This window comes from Anabrus simplex, chromosome 6, assembly GCF_040414725.1.
Source record: "Anabrus simplex isolate iqAnaSimp1 chromosome 6, ASM4041472v1, whole genome shotgun sequence".
NCBI lineage: Eukaryota > Metazoa > Arthropoda > Insecta > Orthoptera > Tettigoniidae > Anabrus > Anabrus simplex.
In genome coordinates, this window is record NC_090270.1 from 165470838 (window position 1) to 165494639 (window position 23802).

The 23802-nt window shown below is 37.8% G+C and overlaps 1 protein-coding gene across 1 annotated transcript in view; it reads right to left on the minus strand.

Moving 5' to 3' along the window:
* LOC136875915 (fibrous sheath CABYR-binding protein) overlaps window positions 1-23802 on the minus strand; it is a 381453-nt gene that overhangs the window by 233660 nt on the left and 123991 nt on the right. Inside the window, exon 9 of the mRNA XM_068228254.1 lies at window positions 4960-4993. Coding sequence (XP_068084355.1) covers window positions 4960-4993 — 34 coding nt within the window. The remainder of the gene's footprint in view (window positions 1-4959; window positions 4994-23802) is intronic.

A 23802-nucleotide genomic window follows, 5' to 3' on the forward strand; every position in this document is an offset into this window, starting at 1 on the left:
TTCTGTATGAGGAATAGGTTAGTGGTGAAAATTGGTTGGTTCAAGAAGAGACAGAGCCTTACAACAACATGATACATCTGGGATGGACTACAAAAGACTGTAATTGATTATGTCATCTCAGATGAAGAAAGGAGCAGAATGGTAAAAGATGTCAGAGTTATACCCAGCGAGAGTCTTAAGAGCGACCCCCGTCTATTAGTAGCAGACCTGAGAAACTTCTATGTGCCAAAAGTACAGAACAGGAAAATACCAAAAATCAAGGTATGGGAATTCCAGAAAACAGATAAGAGAACTGAGTATCAGAACCAGATGAAAAACCTGTTACCAAGAGATGAAAGGAAAAATGGAGAGGCAGAATGGACCAGACTAAGGGACACAATGGTTAAGGAAGCAACTGAAGTTTGTGGAAAGACAAGCATGAAAACAAGGGAGAAGGAAACACCTGGGTGGAATGAAAGAGTAAGAGCAACAATCAGGGAAACCCTTCAAGTTCATACATCATATCCATACAGTCTGAAAATTATCACCCCACAATGGGTTTCCTCCTTTTAGCTTTTCTTCCATTGTAGCATCTACATGTTTCAGCATGTCATAGAAGGCTAACAAAGGATATTAGAGACATCGATCCACTACCACCAAAGACCCGTAATTTGGAAGGCACGCTTACATCACTAAGAACAACACACTGAGTGACAGAATCAACAATTTCACACACCCTCATTGTTCGGTACAGTTTTGTTTGCTGTTTTGTAAATCAACCGGCCACGTAAATAATACATTTAACTCTTTTCGGTCTAACTGCGAGCATAGCTCGCAGCGGCCAAAATTACTTTCAGGCCGCGCTGCGGGCATAGTCCGTAGTAAGGTTTGACAATTCACTAAAAATCGAGAACGAGCTATGCACGCATTCTGGTTGTTACACCGTTTTTCTTCATGTATTAGTTACGAGAGTATTTAAGCAGATGGGAGCATTATATGTCTAAGTCAGAGAATTTACAATATATTTGAACAGCATGCATCGGTAGATGTTGTCACTCAGTGAGCTCTAAGACATGGCTTCTCGTGGCAAACATGTGCTTGACGAAAGTGATATTTTCGATATTTTATGATATATTATAAGTTTATGCGCAAATGAACATGTTATTGACATATGAATTTGAAACAACATTTCATTATGATTGGAGTTCATTTTACGGCCTAGCGCATATTCCTGCGTATTTCATATTTGCGTGAATACATAAGATTGTCTATATGTTAGTAAAGTTGTCTATTTCGAAGACTGTATTTTCTCTTTCTCAGAAGTCTCTTGTGGTAAATGGAACAATATTTTTACATTTGAGTAACTTTTAACAAAATTTATCAATTAAAATAAAATTTCGTAAGAGCTCCCATCTTCATTATTGTAATTATTACTATTATTATTATTGAAAAATTATTATTTTTATATTGTACTCATTATTGTTGTTGTTGTTGTTGTTTTGTAATTGCAATGCACATTTTATAGTAGCGAAATAGGGTAAATATTACTGTATTTCAGAAAACTGTACTGGCTTAGTTATCCGTCAGACCTTTCCTCCATTCGCAAAACATGGTATAATATATAAACAATTTTCAAATCTCAAGTGATAGTTGACATGATACAAAGAGTGTTTTTGAAAATTAGATGCTCAAACAAGCACAAAGAAAAAAGAATCTTGCCAATATATCCTACAGGTACAGAGATGTAATGTTTTAAAGATCCTTATAAATTCCCAGTCCAGAATGTTTGTTAGGGATATTAAGGCTCAGACTGGAATGGGTTAATTATTGCATGCTCTAGCTGAAGTGTTAACATTAACTAACAGATCCAGGAAACAGATACCAGAACTGAGTATCAGAACTGGATAAAAATCCTGTTACCAACAGATGAAAGGAAAAATGGAGAGCAGAATGGACCAGACTAAGGGACACATTGGTTAAGGAAGCAACTGAAGTTTGTGGAAAGACAAGTACATGAAAACAAGGGAGAAGGAAACAAGTTGGTGGAATGAAAGAGTGAGAGCAGCAATCAGGGAAAGAAATCTCTTGCAGAAAGAAAGGGATCATAGAAAAATAAACCGGATCTTATTAGAGACGAAGCAAAGATCAGAAACCTCGAACAATTATACCAAAACAAGAAACTGGACATTAAAAGAACAGTTACAGAAGAAAAGACCAAGGCATGGAATATATTCACTCAGAAACTCGAGGAAGACAGGAGAGGCAATGAGAAACTACTGTATAGTATTATCAGAGGTAAAAGGAAACCAATGAATACCATAAAGGCACTCGAAAACGAAAATTGAAATCCGGTTAGGACAGACAGTGTCATGAGAGAAGTCCTGAAGAACCATTTTGACCACCTACTGAATAGACCACTTCAAGAACAAAATACAGAACTGAAAATCCAAGCCTACAAAGAGGAACCTCCCAGTACATGGACAGCCTTCAATCTATGCCTAAAGGAAAATCTTCAGGTGCAGATGAAGTGAATGTGGACATCCAGGCAAGCAGGCATCCAGGGCATACAATGGCTGCACAGAGTACTAAATGCTGTATGGACAGACAATAAAATACCTGCAGATTGGAACAAGGGCGTTCTAATTCCCCTGTTTAAGAAAGGCAGCAGACGGAAACCCACCAACTATAGGGGAATAACCCTGCTGTCTCATGGGCTAAAAATTGTAGAGAAGATCATAGAAAGGAGATAGAGAACGATCATTGAACCACAGCAATATGGATTCAGAAGTAACAGATCAACAATGGATCTATTTTTCTGCACCGGCATGCTGATGGAAAAGTATTGGGAGAAAGGCAAGAACCTGGTCATTGTATTCCTGGATATAGGAAAGACCTATCATAGTGTTATATGAGATACGGTCTGGGAGTGTCTGAGGAAAAGATATGTGCCTGAAGGACTGGTAAGGAAAATTCAGATGTTGTATAGAGACTGTACTAGCTATGTACACATTGGGGAAGGTTGATAGTCATGGTTTGAGACCAAGAGTAGAGTTCAGCAACAAAGTGCACTGTCCCCTCTACTGTTCATCACTGTTATGGACAATATAATGAAGAACGTCAAGGAAAAATTAGGTGAACTGAATGCAGTGGCCTTCGCTGATGATATCATGATTTGGGGTGAAACAGAAGAAGTAGTACAGACTAGACTCAACGTATGGAAATCCCAGTTCCAAGAATATAACCTCAACATCAGCGAGACCAAGACAGTGGTGATGGCAGTCAACAGAGAAGGGTGTCCAGCAAGTGTAAAAATAGGAGACCACCAGCTAGTGTGTGTGGATAATTTTCCTTACCTTGGAAGTGTAATCTCCAGTGATAATATGGTCAGAAAGGAAATTACATACAGAGTGCAAAAGGGATCAGAATTCTACCAACAAATAAGAACACTTTCATGGGATGACATGGTTTCAAAACCAGCCAAATTGATGATGATTAACAGCTATTTCATACCAATATTGACCTATCGTATTGAAGCGTGCACCCTCACAAAAAGAGATTCATCAAGCCTGCAAGCATCAGAGATGAAATTTCTTAGATCCACCATCCAGAAGACCAAGATGGACAAGTTAAGAAATGAGGAGGTAAGGAAAGAAGCCGGAATAAAAATCTTCCAATTAGACCGAATACCGGGCGAGTTGGCCGTGCGGTTAGGGCCTCGCAGCTATGAGCATGAGCTTGCATCCGGGAGATTGTGGGTTTGAACCCTACTGTTGGATGGTCCTGAAGATGGTTTTCCATGGTTTCCCATTTTCACACCAGGAAAATGCTGGGGCTGTACCTTAATTAAGGCCACGGTTGCTTCCTACTCCTGAAATGATCAATATTGATTATGAAAGACATAACATTATTTTCAGTTTATACTGTGCAAACTGAGGAAAATTGCAGGGAATAATATAATGCTTTATCTAGTGTGACCTATGACAGTTTATATATTTATGCTATCAGATGTTTCATCCATCTTATGATGTGGCAGAGAAAAAGAAACTGCACAGACACTTTACATTTGATTTGCTTCATCAAAGGTGAAACATGATTATTTTCCAGCAATTTGTCTTGCTCTACATGAAAGTATTTTTAAACATATAAATACAAAGATTGAGCAAAATATGGCAGGTATATTTCACATTAAAAGAGGGCAAACAGAGAGACACACCTTGTGATCTTAAAATTTCATTTATACATTTTTAATGATACAATAAAAGAACAGAAACACAGTTTGTATCAGCATAAATCAAATTACTTTGTTAAAACCATTGACAGCTGACTCACAACGATAAGTCTGACCAGTCCTACCATTCTTGGGTATGATGTACCTTAATTTTAAAGGGAATAATGTTTATTCAGAATTATTTGCAACAAGGAATGTTTTCTTTCTTTCTTTCTTTCTTTCTTTTTTTACAGACAAAATGGAATAGGTCACCAGTGTTATTTTAATCAATGACACATTTCTTGTTATTATTTTAAATGTTTAAGAATATTTAAATATAAATATTATGTACATTAACGATGATGGCTTTTCCAACAATCAGTTTTGATTCGTGATGATACAGACTGTGTTTCTATTCCTTTATTGTATTGTGAATCATCAGCACTGTTTTTAATCCAAAATTAAAAACAATAACTATTAACATCTAGGAGAAAAATCACAAAACAGAGTAAAATATTATCAGTGGTGGCTGCTCACTATCAGACTGGGAGAGAAGTAAACCTGGCTAACAGAATTTTGTTGGAACTGTATCCATCGGCTGCAATAATGGCATACATATGGGGGAGAAAAAAAGGCCTAAATATGTTTTCAGTACCATTGTTAACATCTGCATGTTGATCTCCCAATACTATTTGGACCAACCACCATTAAAAAACATGCATTTAAGAAAGGAAAAGTTCTAATAGTGAGTAATTATATTACGAACATATTACCTGTTTGCTGGACCAATTGAACCAACAACGTCATCTGTAATCAGAATTTTAGGATGTTAGGTAATTTCTTTGGTGTACAAATTATACTACTACTACTACTACTACTTTAACCCATTCAATGCCAAACATGACAACCGTTGAGGAATGTGGAAACAGGTAGGAACCGTTCTTTTGAAGGTGGTAAAAAAATTGCAAAGGCCTATTATATTATAACAGAGAAATAAAGATTTTAAGAAAGAGGTGCAGGTTAGGAAGAAAGAAAGTTAGGAATGGTCGTGGAAATAAGATGAAAGTGGTTTGGTGGTGGTAGTGGTGATTATTGTTTTAAGAGGAAGTACAACTTGGCAACCATCCTCTATATAACACTATTCAGAGAGAAAAAATGGAAGGGGTGCGACACTTCGAAAATGAAGGTATCAGCCAAAGGAAGACAAGGGCCACGAAGGGCGTGAAAATGAAAGACTCCCTAGCCCTCGTAAACCTAATAGCATTGGGGTCGGAAAAGAACAAGAGTTGACCAAGAGAGGTTGGATCGGATAGATGAAAGTGAGGAGCCTGGCATAAGTAAAGTGGTTTGTGGACTGCAGAGGGTTGTGAGGGTGAAAGGGAATTTGGGCAGAGCTATGGAGATGGAGTCAGACGGATGCCTTCCTTTCTTGGATGTTCTAGTAAGAAAGAAACTGGACAGCTCCTTAGGACATACCATCTACTGTAAGCCTAGTCACATAAATCGCTACCTCCATGCAGATTCTCACCACCATCCAGCACAAAAAACAGGGCATTCTCATGATACTCATCACGAGGGCGACACAAATTTGTGAGCCAACAGATATCCAGCAGGAGATGGACATACTCAAAATTCACATTCAAGGGTAATGGTTACAATGATGTACAGATTCATATAGCCCCGCATCCCAGAGGGACAGCTAAGCAAAGCTCACAGGAAGAAGAAGTGAAGGGAACTGCCAACCTGCCTTACATTCACAATACGACAGACCGAATTGGCAAGGTCTTCCTTAAGCATAATATAAAGACCATGTTTGACACCGGCACTTAAATTGCTCACAGTTTAGGTAAAAATAAGGACAAACTGTCCCCAATATTACACCCTGGGGTGTATAAAATTCCCTGTACTTGCGGCAAGGTATACATTGGCCAAATATGCCAGTCCATTGGGACTCACATCAAGGAATACCAAAGAAATATCTGTCTCAACCAGCCAGACAAGTCAGCAATAGTTGAGCACGCCCTATCGTCGTATCATGATGTCATGTTCCAAGATGTTCGAGCTCTTGCCCACACTAAACACTACATGTCAAGGATTATACAGGAAGCTGTCGAAATACATAAAAATCGTAACAATTTCAACAGGGACACTGGCTATCAATTAAGTAGTATATGGTTGTCAGCCATTAAGGATTTACATTCTTTTTAAAAAAATGTATGATGCAATTAAGTTTCAGAGGAAATTTGAGTTTGCACTTAGGGGAAAAATGAGACAGTGATAACAGAAAATCAAAGAACTTTTTGTGGTTTAACTAACTTAGTCTAATGGTTGATTTAGTAGGTATGATTCATTTCTGTTATTAAATTATTATTTAACTTTTAATGCTTCTTTCCTTAATTAATTAATTAATTTATTTATTTATTTATTTATTCATTTATTCATTTATTCATTTATTTATTTATTTATTTATTTATTGCTACATGTTTTGTAAAATCACCTTAACACATCAAAGGTTTGTGGTGGTGGAAGGATGGGAAAGGGCTAGGATTGGGAAGGCAGCAACCATGGCCTTAATTATGGTACAGCCCCAACAGGGTGAAAAGTCAGGTTGTACATTTCACCAAGACGAAAAATCCTCTAACTGCTGTGTTAATGGGATGAAAGGAAAGAGCTAGAATATAAAACAGAGTGGCAATAGCAGCTTCATTAGTGCTCTGGGCAGAGGCAAGCAGCACTACAGCCACCATGATATACAGGGTGATTCAGCTAAGTAGTCCACCTCAAATATCTTCTGATCTGTTAACGATATAGACTTTCTGATTTCAAATTCTTAAATTGTGTTAAGGGGCTCATACAGTACTGTTCTATTCCTCTGGATCACAAATGTAATTACCGAGAAACAGGTAGCAACTTTCTTTAAGTGGGACTATACTAATTTCACCCAATAGAACAATGAAGAACAGGGTAACAAATTCAGTTATGTGTTTATTTTGCTAATCAGACGAGTACTTTCAGAGATATTGGAGGGTTTCAAATGTGTGGGTATTAGATAGAAAGCCATCTACCTCTTAACACAATTCAAGAATTTGAAAACAGAATGTCTGTATCTTCAACAAATCAGAAGATATTTGAAGTGGACAACTTAACTGAATCACCCTGTGTATGTACTAGTTTGACGACAACAGCTGTCTGAAGCTGTCTGAGTAATCTCGCATGTGTGTCAAGTTTATCACTGATATAAATTATTTATGAAAACCTACAACGTGTTATCCAGTCAATGACCAGGTCAGGGATTGAATGGATGAAACTCCCTTCTTGCGGCGAAGATAGGAATTGTGCCGGATGCTGAGGCCTGTCGCACTCCTCTGGGGCAATGATTAACGGATGACAGATGAAATGATAATGTCCAGCACAAATCTCATATGGAGTGACCGGGATTTGAACCAAGGAACCCAGCGGTGAGAGGCCGACGCACTACTGTCTGAGCCACGGAGGCTAGAAATTCTTTATAGTTTGGCTTTATTTATTGAAGCGTGAATAGCACTATATGTGTGTACCCAAACCTTGTCTCTTTTCTCTACAGTGTCAGGTGTTTAGTTAATGACAGGATAACTTTGTTTCCCAAGGCAGTAATGACAATTTAGAATTGCTTTTCCAATCCATACGTAATAGGGAAGGAAACAGAAATAATGCCAATGCAGAGCAATTCAGATCAGCAAAGAGAAAGTGTTTACTGGGACAGATTGATCTATCGACTGCTGCAAAACGTAAACCATCAGGAAGTGATGTGCTTATCTATTGTGGTTCTCTCTCAAGAAAGCACCTCTACTGACCATGATTACTGTGCTATAAAATTATAAGTCACTCACCAAGTACTCTGAAAATGTTGTTGACTACATAGCAGGAAATGACATCCATGAGTTGGGAAATAAATTAAATGCCACAATTGTCTGGAGGTTATGTTTACTGAGCATTCTGAAGAGAAGAAAGACCTTATTGCCTAGAAAAATGTACAACATAGTCTCTTTATCCAGCTCATGATGTGAAGTTATGTGATGTGGCTGAAAAAGTGCTTAGAAAAAACAAAACAAAAAAAAACAAACAGTCGTTGTAGTGAAAATGTAACAAAAACCTTACATTGAAGTTCTCTCGTCAGTTGCAGAGCAGTTGTTTTAGAGTAACAATCATTTATTTACTGCATCCAAGCTCATTGAGGAATCCCATTGCGCTACCCTGACAAAACTTCTCTTAAAGCAGTATTTTACAATTTGACTGCACCACAGATAGCTATAATGCAAGAACTGAAAGCAGAAAAGATAAGGCAGATATACATAAAATTAACACTTTTCAAGGAACAATGAATCAGAGCTAGAAAATAGGTATCACTTCGTGTGAAATGAGGGAGCTGTTTTGAATCAAGAAATGTAACTATTAATCTGAGTTAAGAAGTAATTGAGTAAAGGTAATCAGATTACTTATAACAATTACATTCTTAGTAATTTTTACTTGAAATCGTTACCTTTTACAAAAAGTAATTTATACTTGTAATTTACTTCTTGAAATAAAATTGTAATCATTACTTTCCAGTAATTGACTGTAATTGATTATGTCATCTCAGATGAAGAAAGGAGCAGAATGGTAACAGATGTCAGAGTAATACCCAGCGAGAGCCTTGACAGTGACCGCCGTCCATTCGTAGCGGACCTGAGAAACTTCTATGTGCCAAAAGTACAGATCAGGAAAATGCCAAAAATCAAAGTAGGGCAACAGAACAGATAAGAGAACAGAGTATCAGAACCAGATAAAAACCCTGTTACCAAGAGATGAAAGCAAAAATGGAGAGGCAGAATGGACCAGACTAAGGGACACATTGGTTAAGGAAGCAACTGAAGTTTGTGGAAAGACAAGTACATGAAAACAAGGGAGAAGGAAACAAGTTGGTGGAATGAAAGAGTGAGAGCAGCAATCAGGGAAAGAAATCTCTTGCAGAAAGAAAGGGATCATAGAAAAATAAACCGGATCTTATTAGAGACGAAGCAAAGATCAGAAACCTCGAACAATTATACCGAAACAAGAAACTGGACATTAAAAGAACAGTTACAGAAGAAAAGACCAAGGCTTGGAATATATTCACTCAGAAACTGGAGGAAGACAGGAGAGGCAATGAGAAACTACTGTATAGTATTATCAGAGGTAAAAGGAAACCAATGAATACCATAAAGGCACTTGAAGATGAAAATGGAAATCTGGTTAGGACAGAAAGTGACATGAGAGAAGTCCTGAAGAACCATTTTGACCACCTACTGAATAGACCACTTCAAGAACAAGATACAGAACCGGAAATCCAAGCCTACAATGAGGAACCTCCCATCATCTGGATAGACACTGAGACAGCCTTAAAATCTATGCCTAAAGGAATATCTTCAGGTGTAGATGAAGTGAATGCGGACATGATAAAGGCTGCAGGCACCCAGGGCATACAATGGCTGCACAGAGTACTAAATGCCATATGGAGAGACAAAAAATACCAGTACCTGCAGACTGGAGCAATGGCCGTTCTAATTCCCCTGTTTAAGAAACGCAGCACACGGAAACCCGCCAACTGTAGAGGAATAACACTGCTGTCTCATAGGCTAAAAATTTTAGAGAACATCAAAGAAAGAATATTCAGAACCATCATTGAACCACAGTTGGAGGAGGAGCAATATCGATTCAGAAGTAACAGATCAACGATGGATCTAATTTTTAGCACCCACATGCTGATGGAAAAGTATTGGGAGAAAGGCAAGAACCTGGTCATTGTAATCCTGGATACAGAAAAAAGGCCTATGATAGAGTTATAAGCGATAAGATCTGGGAGTGCCTGAGGAAAAGAAATGCATCTGAAGGACTGGTAAGGAAAATTCAGATGTTGTACAAGGACTGTACTAGCTGTGTACAAATTGAGGAAGGTCTATCAACATGGTTTGAGACAAAGAGTGGAGTTCAGTAAGAAAGTGCACTGTCCCCACTGTCACCGGTTGGTGGGACGTAGAACTGAAACTACAGTGTGTTTGGAAATGTAAATTTTAATTTTTTTTATTTGTCTGAAGGATTTAATTTTTTTTTTTTCAACTCTGGATTCTACTGGAATTTCATGTAACTGCAAGAAATATTGAACTGTATGAACATTGCAACATGCAAAAGTGTTTTGAAGTGATTTTTTTTTAAATGTAGTTTTTATGTAATCTGATGTAAAAATTGTAAGGTGATTTATTTTGGAGCATCCTGTACCTGTACCACACGTGTGGTTTCCTATGATGAAATTCTGGTGTTGTAATCGTAATGTTCCAGAACTTGTGCAATTGCTAACGATGTTAAAATGACCATATATGGTCACAAGATTTCCTATTGGCAAAAAGGTTCAGGAATCTAGGGTAAGTTTGATCTTATTGGTTGATTGTAATCGGGCCATTTCCGGCTTTGTGGCCGGCTTCGAAAAATTATGCGTGAGAGCTCGGCGTCATTTTCCATCCAACCGCCCTCGCGAGCGTTCGCGCTCGAGGGCTACCCTCGGGAACTCCTGCCTGTCCGAAGTAAGTGTTATTTCAGTGTTTTTGCAATGTTATTCTCAATGTTTTCCGGTTTCGTTTCATTTAGTTTAATTCCTTTTGTGTTTCATTATTTCTTCGCTTAATGTCATCTTAAAGGTTTAATTTGATGAGTCTGAGTTTACCCTAGGTTCCAATTGCCGTACTTTTAATTCTTTCATCCATTAAATACTTTTGCTTTAAACTGTGCCTTTAATGTGGCATCACCTTCTTTGTTAAATCGAGTTTTATGTTAAGTTACTTAAGTATGTCTTGTTTCCGTGTCGTAGAACTGTATTTTGTAAAACTTTCTTGTCATTTTTAATATAGTTGAGCTAGAGGGTGTTTCTTGTAAGTCTTTTCTCCCCCATAACGTCATACGTTCCATGTACCTCGATAAGGGCTTCCCGCAGCTTCCACATCCTGTCTTAGTTGTCATTTTTTTAGGCCTGTAAGTGTTCCCTGTTTTGCTTTATACGAATTCTCCGCCACTGCGTCATATTTCTACCTCCTTATTCATATTATTAAGTATTATCTTATTTACTACAAGTATTATTATATTATTTACTACTGGTATTATTTTCCTATCTCATTATCATTATTATTTCTATTATTATTTATTATTATTTTTATTTATGTACACGCTCGAAAGAACGGTTACACCCACTACTGTTCATCACTGTTATGGACAATTTAAGAATTTAAGAATGTCAAGGAAAAGTAAGGTGTACTGAATGCATTGGCCTTTGCTGATTATATGATGATTTGGGGTGAAACAGAAGAGGAAGTACAGACCAGACTCAACGTATGGATCTCCCAGTTCCAGGAATATAACCTAAACATCAGCAAGACCAAGGCATTGGTGATGGAAGTCAACAGAGAAGGGCGTCCAGCAAGTGTAAAACTTAGGAGACCACCTGCTAGAGTATGTGCATAATTTTCTTTACCTTGGAAGTATAATCTCCAGTGATAATATGGTCAGAAAGGAAATTACAAACAGAGTGCAAAAGGGATTAGAATTCTACCAACAAATAACACTTATGGATGGCATGATTCCAAAACCTGGCCAAACTATGTTTAACAGCTATTTCATACCAATATTGACCTGAAGCATGCACTCTCACAAAAAGAGATTCATCAAGACTGCAAGCATCAGAGATGAAATTTCTTAGATCCACCATCCAGAAGACCAAGATGGATGAGTTAAGAAGTGGGGAGGTGAGGAAAGAACCCAGAATAAGACATCCCTATTAGACCGAATCGGCACATCCAGACTATGGTGGTATGGGCATGTGATGAGGATGGGGTACAAGAACAGCCAGAATAAATTTGGAAAGACAGGTGGAGAGGAAAAGATCGCCAGGAAGATCTAAAACCCAATGGATGGACATGATCAAGGTTGATCTAGTTACCAGAGGATGGACAGTGGATAATGTTCTCCATGAAAAGTTGAATATGGACAAGAAGAAGTGGACGAGGCTCATTAACAGTACCTGGGAAACTGGAACTGTACAATGATGATGATGACTTTCTAGTAACTGATCTATATTGCTTGGAAGCAAAAATGGGGAAAAAATTAAGATAATATTTTCAGTTCTACTACAGCAGAACCAGTAACTTCACCAGTTATGGATGAGGCTCCTTCTTACCTCTCCAGTAAATCTAAATACATCATAATAATCCCAACAATGTTTTGAAAATAAACTCGGGTATTCCTTATAGTGCACCTGTAGGGCGTCTTTTCACTAAACACAAAGATATACTTCTCCCCAAAGAGGTCGAGGCTTAAGGATGACAATTTTAAGAACCAATTATTTTATGTGAAAAGTAAACTACAAATTAACGAAAATGAAAGTAATAATGCCTGATGCAGACCTTGTAAGGCAGACTCTCCAACAAGGGTGCGTGGCATCTGCCATGTATGACAAACCGCATGTTATTGTAGTGGAGGATGTGTGAAGCGTGAGTTACAGGATGTTTGGGACATTACAAATAGCTAGTCCCTGAGCCAAGGGAATTAACCATTTAAGGTTTAAATCTCTTATCTGGCCAGGAATCTAACCAGGGGCCCTCTGAACCGAAAACAATTACGCTGACCATTCAGCAAGAAGCCGGATATTAAAAATAATGGGGAGTGATCAATTTGAACATTCAAAGCTTATCGTGTTTAGTCTCACCTAGTGATGGCGCATATGGGAGACTGTGCATTATTGTATAGAGGATAGTATGTGTGAGGTGTGTGTTGCAGGATGTTTGGGACATTACAATGATGCAAGTGTGATAGACTAATATGACTTGGAAACAATATTTTTTAACCCATGGGTAAATAATGCACAAATCATGCTATTTTTATTATTATTATTATTATTATTATTATTATTATTATTTGTGAGGCATGGCTATGAAATTGTTTACATGTATTATTATTATTACTTACGTAGTTGTGCATGAACTTTATTTGGTACAAACATGATCATATTATTTGTGAGGTTATGTCATGAAACATTTGCTGTATATATATTAATATGAGTTTATTTAATGTAAGAACACGTAATTAATAGTATATAACTTATTGTTAATCCACTGCAATATTGTGCAAGACACTGCAATAGTCTAGAACAATGCAATGTGCAACTCAAATTGTGTAGAAAGTTCCTTACATTGTAAATAGACTATTGGAGACTCTTGAATTTACAAGAAAACATGTTGTGTCATATTCTTCTAGAAGCCTGACCAGGCAACACCTTGGGAATAGAGTTGAATTGTTTTAACGAGACTTGTGTGGAAGTCGTGTTAGCCGAGTGCTTGAAGTCAGTATGTGAATTGGTTATGCTGAGTTGCTGCTACTGTAGCAGTCAAATATTTGTCAACATAGCAGTTCATTAATGTGTGTAGAATATGTGTAAGCATCTTGTAAATAAAACAGTGTATATAATTGACAGCATTTTGTGTGTGTTTTTGTGGTAACATCAACAAATAGCTAGTCCCTGAGCCAATGAAATTAACCATTTAAGGTTTAAATCTCTGATCCGGCTGGGAATCCAACCAGGGGCCCTCTGAACCAAAGGCCATTATGCTGACCATACAGCCAAGAAGCCGGACGTTAAAAGTAATGGGGAAAGATCAATTCGAACGTTCAAGGTTATCATGTTTAGTCTCGCCTAGCTGGCAAATTAATGGAGCAAGTCCAATGCTGTAAGTATCTTGGTAGCATACTTCAACACAGCTGGAACAATGCCGTCGAAATTAGGTCCCAGATTGAATAGACAAGGACTGCATTCAAAAGAATGAGCAAACTTCTCTGTAACAGGGACGTGACGATCAATCTCCGTCTCCGTTTTCTTTGGTGTTATGTATTTTGTCTTATTTTATGGTGCCAAGATTTGGTCCCTAACAGAGAACACCACCAAAAAACTCTGACCCTTTGAGGTGTGGTACTACCAACACCTGGTCAGAATATCATGGGTTGACAGAATACTTAACACTGAAGTACTCCAACGCCTGAATAAAAAGCTAGAGGTCATATACAAAATCAAGAAAAAGAAACTTGAGTACTTTAGCCATACCAGTCGAAATGACAAATGCCTAAAGACTCCTTCAGCTTATCTTACAAGGTAAGGAAAAAGAAGTAGAGGAAGAAGGAGAATATCTTGGCTATGGAATCTACGAGAATTTTATGGGCTCAGTACCCCCACATTTTTCCGAGTTGCTGAGAACAAGAACCAGATTGCCCTGATGACAGCTGACATCCAATGAGGATATGGTAGGAGAAGAAGAAGAAGAAGAAGAAGAAGAAGAAGAAGAAGAAGAAGAAGAAGAAGAGGAAGAAGAAGAAGAAGAAGATTGAACAGGTCTAAAGACATTTTAGAACACTAGATTCAATAATTGCTTATCTATAGTCTAGTGTTTAGACACCTTCCCTTGCACTTTCAAAATTTTAGCAATTAAGGGAAGTTGTAATTCTGTTAGTGCTTAGTAGAAAAATAACAATAACCTGTCTGTTATGCATTTACTTTACTTTTAACTTCAGTTCTATTGTTTTAGTTAACCCGTTGTAATAGAGACAACTAAGGGTTAGTTATACGACCTATGCGTAAAGTAATATGTACTTGCCCTCCACATAAAATGGTATTTCTGTTTGACCAATCCCAGGTAGCGCTACCGGCAGCATAAATCGTAGTTACATGGTGTGTAAATGATTTGCCACTTCAATGACGCAACAAAGCTTTACCTGCTTGGCAAGTCTTGAGAGCTGAACATTGGTAGCTGTATTTTTTGTATCATACAACTTAAATTAGCTCAGTATGTTGATAAAAAAAGCAATCAGTATTATGCAGATTTTCTTTTTCAATTTGCTTTACATTGCACTGACACAGATAGGTCTTATAGTGATGATGAGATAGGAAAGGGATAGGAGTGGGAAGGAAGTAACTGTGGTCTTAACAAAGGTACAGCCTCAGACTGGTGTGAAAATGGGGAACCACAAAAAACCATCTTCAGAGCTGCCAATGTGGTTCGAACCCACTATCTCCTGACCCAAAGCCACTTGCTTGAATGCTTCCTTCTAGTTTACAACAGTCACATCACTCTCTCATATTACAGTGTTGGGAACACCAACAGTATGTCAAGTTTTTATGAGCAAAAGCTACAAGAGTACAAAATCAAAACCTATTTGGAATTCAACTCAAATGGACTTTGAAAACTGAATAACTAAAATTCAAAAATTAAACACCTATTATTGATTGTTATTTATGCCAGTATTTAAGGAAACCTTCTTGTAGTGTAATGGCTACGGTGCACACTTAGCAATATGAGGTACACAGAGAAATTTGAAGTGATAGATGGTAAAAGTGATCATGAAGCCATTTTTGTTGTAGTTGAAAACAAATGTGGTAGAAAGGAATGCTGTAAAAGAAGGAATATTAGGCAATAACATATGGTTGATGAGATAGGGATGAGGGAGTATTTGCTGGAAAACGGTAAATAACAATGTAAACAGCCTATGGGATGTGTTTAAAGCAACTGTTGAGGAGTGTGAAAACAGGTATCTACCTTTAAAGATGGAAAGGAATGGTAACAATCCTCTAAATTATAACACTGAAATGAAGAGATTAAAAAGGAGGTCCAGATTAGAAATAAATGGAGTTAGGAAGGGTTGTGGAGGTAAGGAGAGAAGTAACTTACCAGTAAATTGAATTTACTCAAGAAATCAGGCAAGCATAATTAGCAGTCATATGAATAGTAACCAAAAATGGAAGAGTATGTGTAAGTAACTACGTTAGGGCAGAAACAGGTTACAGGAAGGACATTACCAGAAATCAATACCAGTAATGAACAAGGGGAGTGCATATGTGGGAATTTTTGAAGGAAAGAGTGATAAACATAAAGCGGATGATTGCAAGCCAGTCAACTTGACTACAAGCTCTGGGAAAGAATTCTCTCTGATTATTAGTCATGTTTGTAAAATTACTAGCTGGTTTGATAGGAGTTAGTTTGGATTTTGGGAATGTTATTTCAGTGAGGCTCAACCTGTACTATTTTAGCAAGATATAGCAGATATTTTAGATTCAGGGTGTCAGCTGGACTGCATCACTAATGACCTATCCAAAGGCTTTCAATGGAGTAATTCATGGGCTAATACTGACAAAAATGAGGGTTAATGGCCTAGACAAAAGTGAGACTGAAGGGGTGGTTTAATTTTTAGAAAACAGATGTCAGAGAATTAGAGCAGGTATTGTTTGATACAGTAATTATAAAGAGGCAGGTTCCTCAAGGCATTATTATTAACTTTATTGGCCACATCGAACCACTTGACTTTTTCCACATTCACTTTCTCTTTGAAGATTATTATACTGTTTGGCTCTTATGATCTACCCGGTAATTTTTCACTTGTTTTGATCACAATTTTCTCAATTTGCCTGAAATCGCTATAGCCCTTCTACTTGTCATTTCTGCTGAAAATTTGTGAGTCTTAAGAAGGGTGTTAATTTTATTTTTTGTTCCCTGCATCTACTATCTCAGTGCAACTGCTTTCAGATCTTGCTGAATTTCATGGATCAACAGTCTTCCTGTCTGCTTTTTAAGATTTCTCATTGCTGGTTTTAGTAAAATACAGTTTCCTGGCAGGTGTTATGTTCTACAGAGTTATAAAAATATACATTTATGGAATTAATCATTGACTTCCCGCAATTATGGGTTGGCACAATGAATGAAGTACAGGGTATTAGGATACAGAAATCTTTATCTTACAGAAATATAGCAATAATATGGTTTTTAAATTATGGAAGTCCGAACAAGTGAGTATTGTGAGTGATGGCAAAAATACCATTACAATGTTGTAAGATGGACAGTAGAAAATGGTATGAATACAAATGTGGCAAAAATTAATGGTGTAAGTTTCACAAAGAAGGTAAGTCCTCTGTGTTTTAATTACAGTTTTCATGGAATGAAGTACCTCATGGGGATCACTGTAAGTACTTAGGTATTAATATAAGGAAAGATCTTCATCACATAAATAACATAAATGAGATTGTAAATAAAGGCTACAGATCTTTTCATATTGTTATAAGGGTATTTAGGGGTTGTAGAAAGGATGTGAAGGAGAGAACATATAAGTCACTGGTATAACCACAATTGTAGTATGACCGGGCAAGTTGGCCATGCAGCTGTGAGCTTGCATCTGTGAGATAGTGGGTTCGAACCCCACTGTCGGCAGCCCTGAAGATGGTTTTCCATTGTTTCCGATTTTCACACCAGGCAAATGCTGGGGCTGTGCCTTAATTAAGGCCACGGCTGCTTTCTTTCCACTTCTAGCCCTTTCCTATCCCATCATCGCCACAAGACCTATCTCTGTCGGTGCGACGTAAAGCAACTTGCAAAAAAAAGTAGTATGGTTTTAGTGTGTGGAACTCTCACCAAGATTCCTTGATTTGAGAACTGGCAAAAAATACAAATAACAGCAGCAAAAAATTAGTTTTACAAAAATGTTGCAAACTTTGGGCTGTGAAGATTAAGAAGTAAAGAAACAAGCTGCTGGACTAAGCAATATGTTTTGAGCTGTCAGTGGGTAGATGGTGTCGAATGAGATTATCGGATGAATAAGCCTGAATGGAGTTTTTAAAATTGAGAAAGATCATAATACGAATATAAAGTTTGAATTCAAAGCGACAAATTGGGAGAAACTGGGGATTGGAATAATTTACAAAGTGAGATGTTTGATAAATTTCCAACTTGTTTGAAATCATTTACGAAAGGTCTAGGTGAACAATTGACAGGGAATCTGCCACCTGAGCAACAGCCCAAAATGTAAATAAGTGGTGATTTAATGATTGATTGATTGATTGATTGATTGATTGATTGATTGATTGATTGAGCGCAACATACCTACTTCTGAACTTAAAAGCCAAGTGTAGAGAAATTCTGTTGAGTCGTTTTAGTGTGATGTAAGAAATGGACAGACAGAAGTTGAGCTTAACTTAACTTCTGTACACCTAACGAAGTATGAGGCAATACTTTGAAATGTATAGGAAAAATTGTAATTTTGTAACTGTATAGAATCTTAACCCAATGTGAAGAAATCAATTTTGTAATTATGACATTATTTATGCCCACATTATAGGTTATGTATTTATTAATGTATTATATTATTTATTTCATTGTAAGAACATGGTATGTATTTATTAATATATTATAAGCATTATTTATTTCATTGTAAGAACACCATAGAAAATTGGTGACATTCTGTGGCACCAACAGTTGGGAATCATTTTTAAGTAAGAGAGATAAATATAAAGAAAGTTGAGTAAGAAGTTGGTTTGTCCAACATGACAATAGTTTTCAGGGTGTCAGAATGCCAATGCTTATCGGCTGAATGGTTAGCATTGAGGCCTTCAGTTCAGAGGGTCCCGGGGTCAATTCCCAGCCGGGTTGGGGTTTTTAATCACCTCTGATTAATTCTTCTGGCCCTGGACTGGGTGTTTGTGTTTGTTCCAACAATTTCCTCTTCATATTCACACAACACACTACACTACCAACCACCACAGGAACACGCAATAGTGATTACATCCCTTCATATAGGTTTGGTGCCAGGAAGGGCATCTGGCCATAAAACAGGGCCAAATCCACACATGCAACACAGTTTGCACCCGCGACCCTACAGGTGTGGGAAAAGCGGTAGAAAAAGAAGAAGAAAGTATGCCAATGTTTAGAGTCAGGATTTTGAAAATGATGTGCTACATGTGGATGGAGAAAAATGCAAGGGTAGGAATGATGGCTGGTGGGAGAACAATATGACTAGAAAAATTTATTTAGTGACTGGTTTGCTGGGAGTGCAACTGCCTTTGAGAACTGTGGCTTGTTCTTAACGATTGACCAGGACATCTGACTGACGCCGATTACTACAACAGCTACTGAATTGTGCTGTGAAATGCTAAGCTAGTTAACTTCATACTGTCATTACGTATTTGCTGTAGTCTCTGACCATGAACCTTGAAATTCATGAAGTGCGACTACCTTCGAGAATTTTGGCTCGTCTTGACGATTGACCAGGACATCTGACTGACATCTGTTACTGCAACAGCTACTGAATTGTGTTGTGAAGTGCTCAGCTAGTTAACTTCATACTGTCATTATGTATTTGCCATGGTCTCCGACCATGAACTTGAAAATCAAGTAAGTGTTTGCTACGTTATGGTTGAACGTGGAGAGACATGAGGGTATCTAACCTCAACTTCGAGTGGCGTAGGTTAGAGCGCTCACATTACTTTGGAGATAAATTGCGAGCTTCGGCTTCAGGCTACCCAGAGAAGTGTGAATTCAACACGTTAGGAGGATTGAGATGTATAGCTCTTCCACAAAGTGGTCATGGTTGTATATAGATACGAGTTCATATACACATTGGGAGAATGAGGTTATCAATGCTTTCTGCATCATTTTCATTGCAGGGTTTTATTCCTGCATGCTGTAGGAGGTTATGTGGCAACAGTTAGTGGTCCAGCATTTCTCACTAGCCAAATTGTGTACACATTAGTGCTAAGAAGAAGGTACCTTATTTTGTAAAACATATACAGTGAAATTTAGTGCATCCTGTGAAAAGGAAGGGATGCAGAAAATATGAATGTGATACTTCCATGGCAAGGTTATCACACCAGGTAGTTTAATTATTTTGTTTAAATTCAGTGATAGATATATTTGTCTCGCACTACATTTATTTTGTGTATTATCGAATACACTGGCGTCCAATCAGTTATTTAAAATTGTACCTCGTAGTATTGTGTTAACCAAGTAAATATAAATGTATTGGGGATTCAGAAGCCTGTAGATGCCGCTCAGTAGTACAGCCACTTTAGATTCATGATGATGAAGATGAAGATGGTGATGATGATGATATAGGGTTGATGCATAAGTACGTGAGGTATTCTTTTGGGTTGGCAACAATGTGGTGTAAAGGGACTGTTTATCGGTATTCCGTTGTTTTAACTGAGTTTGGAGTTTGTGTTTTGTGAATCACAAGTTTACTTGATTGTGAATGTATTATTTGTGTATATTTCAGACAAACGGACATGGAATGTCAAGTTGAGAAACGTGAGCATTTCTGACATATTTTACTCTTTAAGTTTAACCGAGGGTCCAGTGCAGCAAGAGCTGTGAGAACAATTTGTGAAGTGTACAAGAATGAAGCAATTGCTGAAGGAACGGCACAAAAATAGTTTTCCTGTTTTCAAGCAGGACGTTTTGACTTGTCTGATGATCCACGTTCTGGAAGACCTTCAGATGTTGACGAAAATCGCTTGAATGAGTTGCTTCACGAGAATCCTCGACAAACAACATGGGAAATGGCACATTTTTTAATGTGATCAGTCTACTATTGTATGCCATTTGCATTCGATGGGTAAGGTACAGAAATTGGTATATGGGTACAACATGTGCTAAGTGACAGTAACAAAAATCAACGGGTAAACATCTGTTCATCATTGCTTGTCCAACACCAGTTGGCTTGTGCTAGGCACAAAGTATTCCTTTCGATCGTTGTCACCGGTGATGAGAAATGGTGCCTGTATGTCAACATGAAGAAGAGGAAAGAGTGGCTCAGCCCATCAAAACAAAGCAACTCCCCGTGCCAAAGAGGGTGCCCATCCACAGAAAATCATGTTGTGCGTTTGGTGGAATAAATATGGCATTCTTCACCATGAACTTCCTCTGAAAAACGTAACGATTACCTCTGCTGTGTATAGTGATCAGCTAAGACGGCTTGCCATTGCTATTGACAACAAAAGACAATGACAACAACCAGTCTTGTTGCTCCATGATAACGCTCATCCTCATACAGTGCAATTGACGAAAGGTATGATTGCTGAACTTGGCTGGGAATCTCTTCCTCATCCTCCATATTACCCTGACCTTTCCCCCTCAGATTTCCATCTTTTCTGCTGTCTTTTCACCACATTCAGGGACAAGTGTTTCTGAACGAAGCTTCTCTTGACCAATGGGCAACAGATTTCTTCCAGTCAAAACCAAAACAGTTCTACAAGTGAGGCATTCAACTGCTACCTGAATGTTGGCAGAAGGTCATAGAGAGTGGAGGTGAATACATCAATGAGTGATTGTGATTGCGAGTTACAGTGTGTGACAATGACAGTGAAATAAAATAAAATAAAATAAAATATAAAATACAAGAACCGCACGAACTTATGCATTGACCCAATAAATTTGTGAGAATTGTGCCAGAGTGTTTCTGCATTAAAAATATTACACGTTTATTAGTCATAGTAAGAGTGTGACCACATTATGGGGCAAAAGACATATGTACCAGTTGAATTTCATGTATATCTCTCTGTTAGTCTTTTTCTCTGAGACTGGTTTGATCATCAAACAGTACTGCTAAATGTTATGTAGTTAAAAGGAAATCACAAGAAGAGATGGCGGTATCATAATTGGCATATAAGGCATGATCAGGAGTGAGGTACTTTGGCACTGCTTCCTCACTGGTCTACAAACAGCTATTGTAGCATGACCAGACATGCAGAATAAGTAGCACCTTTCAACTTGTAATATCACTGTTACTGACTGGCTTCATCAATTTTATGATCAGAACACAACGTTGAACGTAATATTTACAGTTCATGCAAGTTCAGGGCATATTAGTATGTTTGTTATTAATTAAACAAGTTTAATGGCACTCAGAGAATGTTCTACACTCTCTGTAAATAATTAGTGTTCTCAAAGACTGTTCAACACTGTCTATAAATAATTATTAAGTTTAACTGCACTTGAAGAATGTTTAACACAGTCTGTGAATAATTATTATGAAGTAGAATCTATAAGTTTAAATGTGGCACTGAAAAATTCTATGTTCTCTCGGAATTTCAAGAGAAGAAAACACAAGTTCAATATGACACCTGGAAATATTACAACACTTGGGGAAATTGAAATTTTCACACTTGGAAAAAATTCTAAGTTCTTTTGAAACGCCACTGTTTGTAAAGAAAACACATGTCCTAACATGGCACTTGAAGAGAAATACTATGTTCCATTTCCACTGGAACCGAGCACTAGACAGTGAGAGTATTGTCCCACCGAAATACAGAGTCCCGATGGGACATAGGTTCAGTCTGCCGCACTTCTAGAGCTCCACCCATCACCGTATCGCAGAGACGGTGGAGTATTACTGCCTTTCTGTAGCCTAGATCACCATGCTTTTATACCTGGAGCCGATGAAGCATCTCGAAACATGAGTATTATCCACCTCTCATCATCATCATCATCATCATCATCATCATCATCATCTTCATTTCCCGTTTCCAGCTTCCCAGGTCGGGTTGTGGATCAAGAACCCCCATCACTGCCTGTCTCTCCACCACTCTTCTCCTTTTTTAAGAACATCTTCTGATTTTCCTACGCTCTTCTCTATGCATTCCCACACTGAATCCGTCCATCTCTTTCTGGGTCTTCCCCGTGGTCTCTTTCCTGTCAACTTCTCTGAAAAAGCTTTTTTGGCACTCTCTCTTCTCCCCTTCTCATCGTATGCCCATAACACTGTAGCTTTGTTGTTTCTATACTGTCTTGAACTTTCAAGATTCCTGTTCTTTTCCTTATCTCTTCATTTCTAATTCTATCCTTTCTGGTCTTGCTCTCGATATCTCTTAGGAATTTTATCTCCACTGTCTGTATTCTACTCCCCTCTCGCTTTGTTGTAGTCCACAATCCAGCTGCATAGATTAGTATGGGTTCATAATAGGTTGAATATAATACTTTCTTACATTTCTTCAGGACATCTTGGTTCCACAAAATACCCCTTACACTCTGGTAGAAGCTGTTTGCTTGTTGTATTCTTTTCCCAATTTCCTCGGTTATCTTTCCATCTTCTGTGATCACACTTTCCAAGGACTTGAAACTTTTAACCACTTTCAGAATTTTACCATTCAGTTTTATCTTCCCTCTTCCTTTCTTCCTTCCTTCCGCTTGTCATCATTATCGTTTTCCTTTTCGACTGTGCTTACTTTCATCCCAAATTTTTCTATCTCTTGATTCCATACATCTATTTGTTTTTGGACTTCCATTTCATTTGCACCCCATATCACTATTTCATCTGCAAACAACATAACTTTTGTTGCCTGTCTTCCCAATCTCTGTTTCAAATTTCAATCATTTTGTTTTTCCTATACTAGTCTTCACACTGCTAACACAATTTTTGTACATAGCTTTTATCATTTGCACTTCCACTCTGTTAACTCATTTTTTCCTTAATGTGTCCCATACCAGCTGTCAGGGCACACTATCATAAGCTTTCTCAATGTCAATAAATGTCATCACTATGTCTTTTCCAAACCCCCATCCTTTTTCAATCATATGTCTTAATGTAAAGATCAGGTCGAACGCTGATGTGTCTTTCCTAAAACCATACTGTTCTTCTTTCATTTCTCTTTCTAGCTTCCTCCCCAGTCTTTATTCCAATACTCTCTCAAATATCTTCGCTACATGGGCAATAAGGGTGATCCCTCTGTAGTTATTACATTCCTTTTTATCACCTTTTTTAAATATCGGGATAAT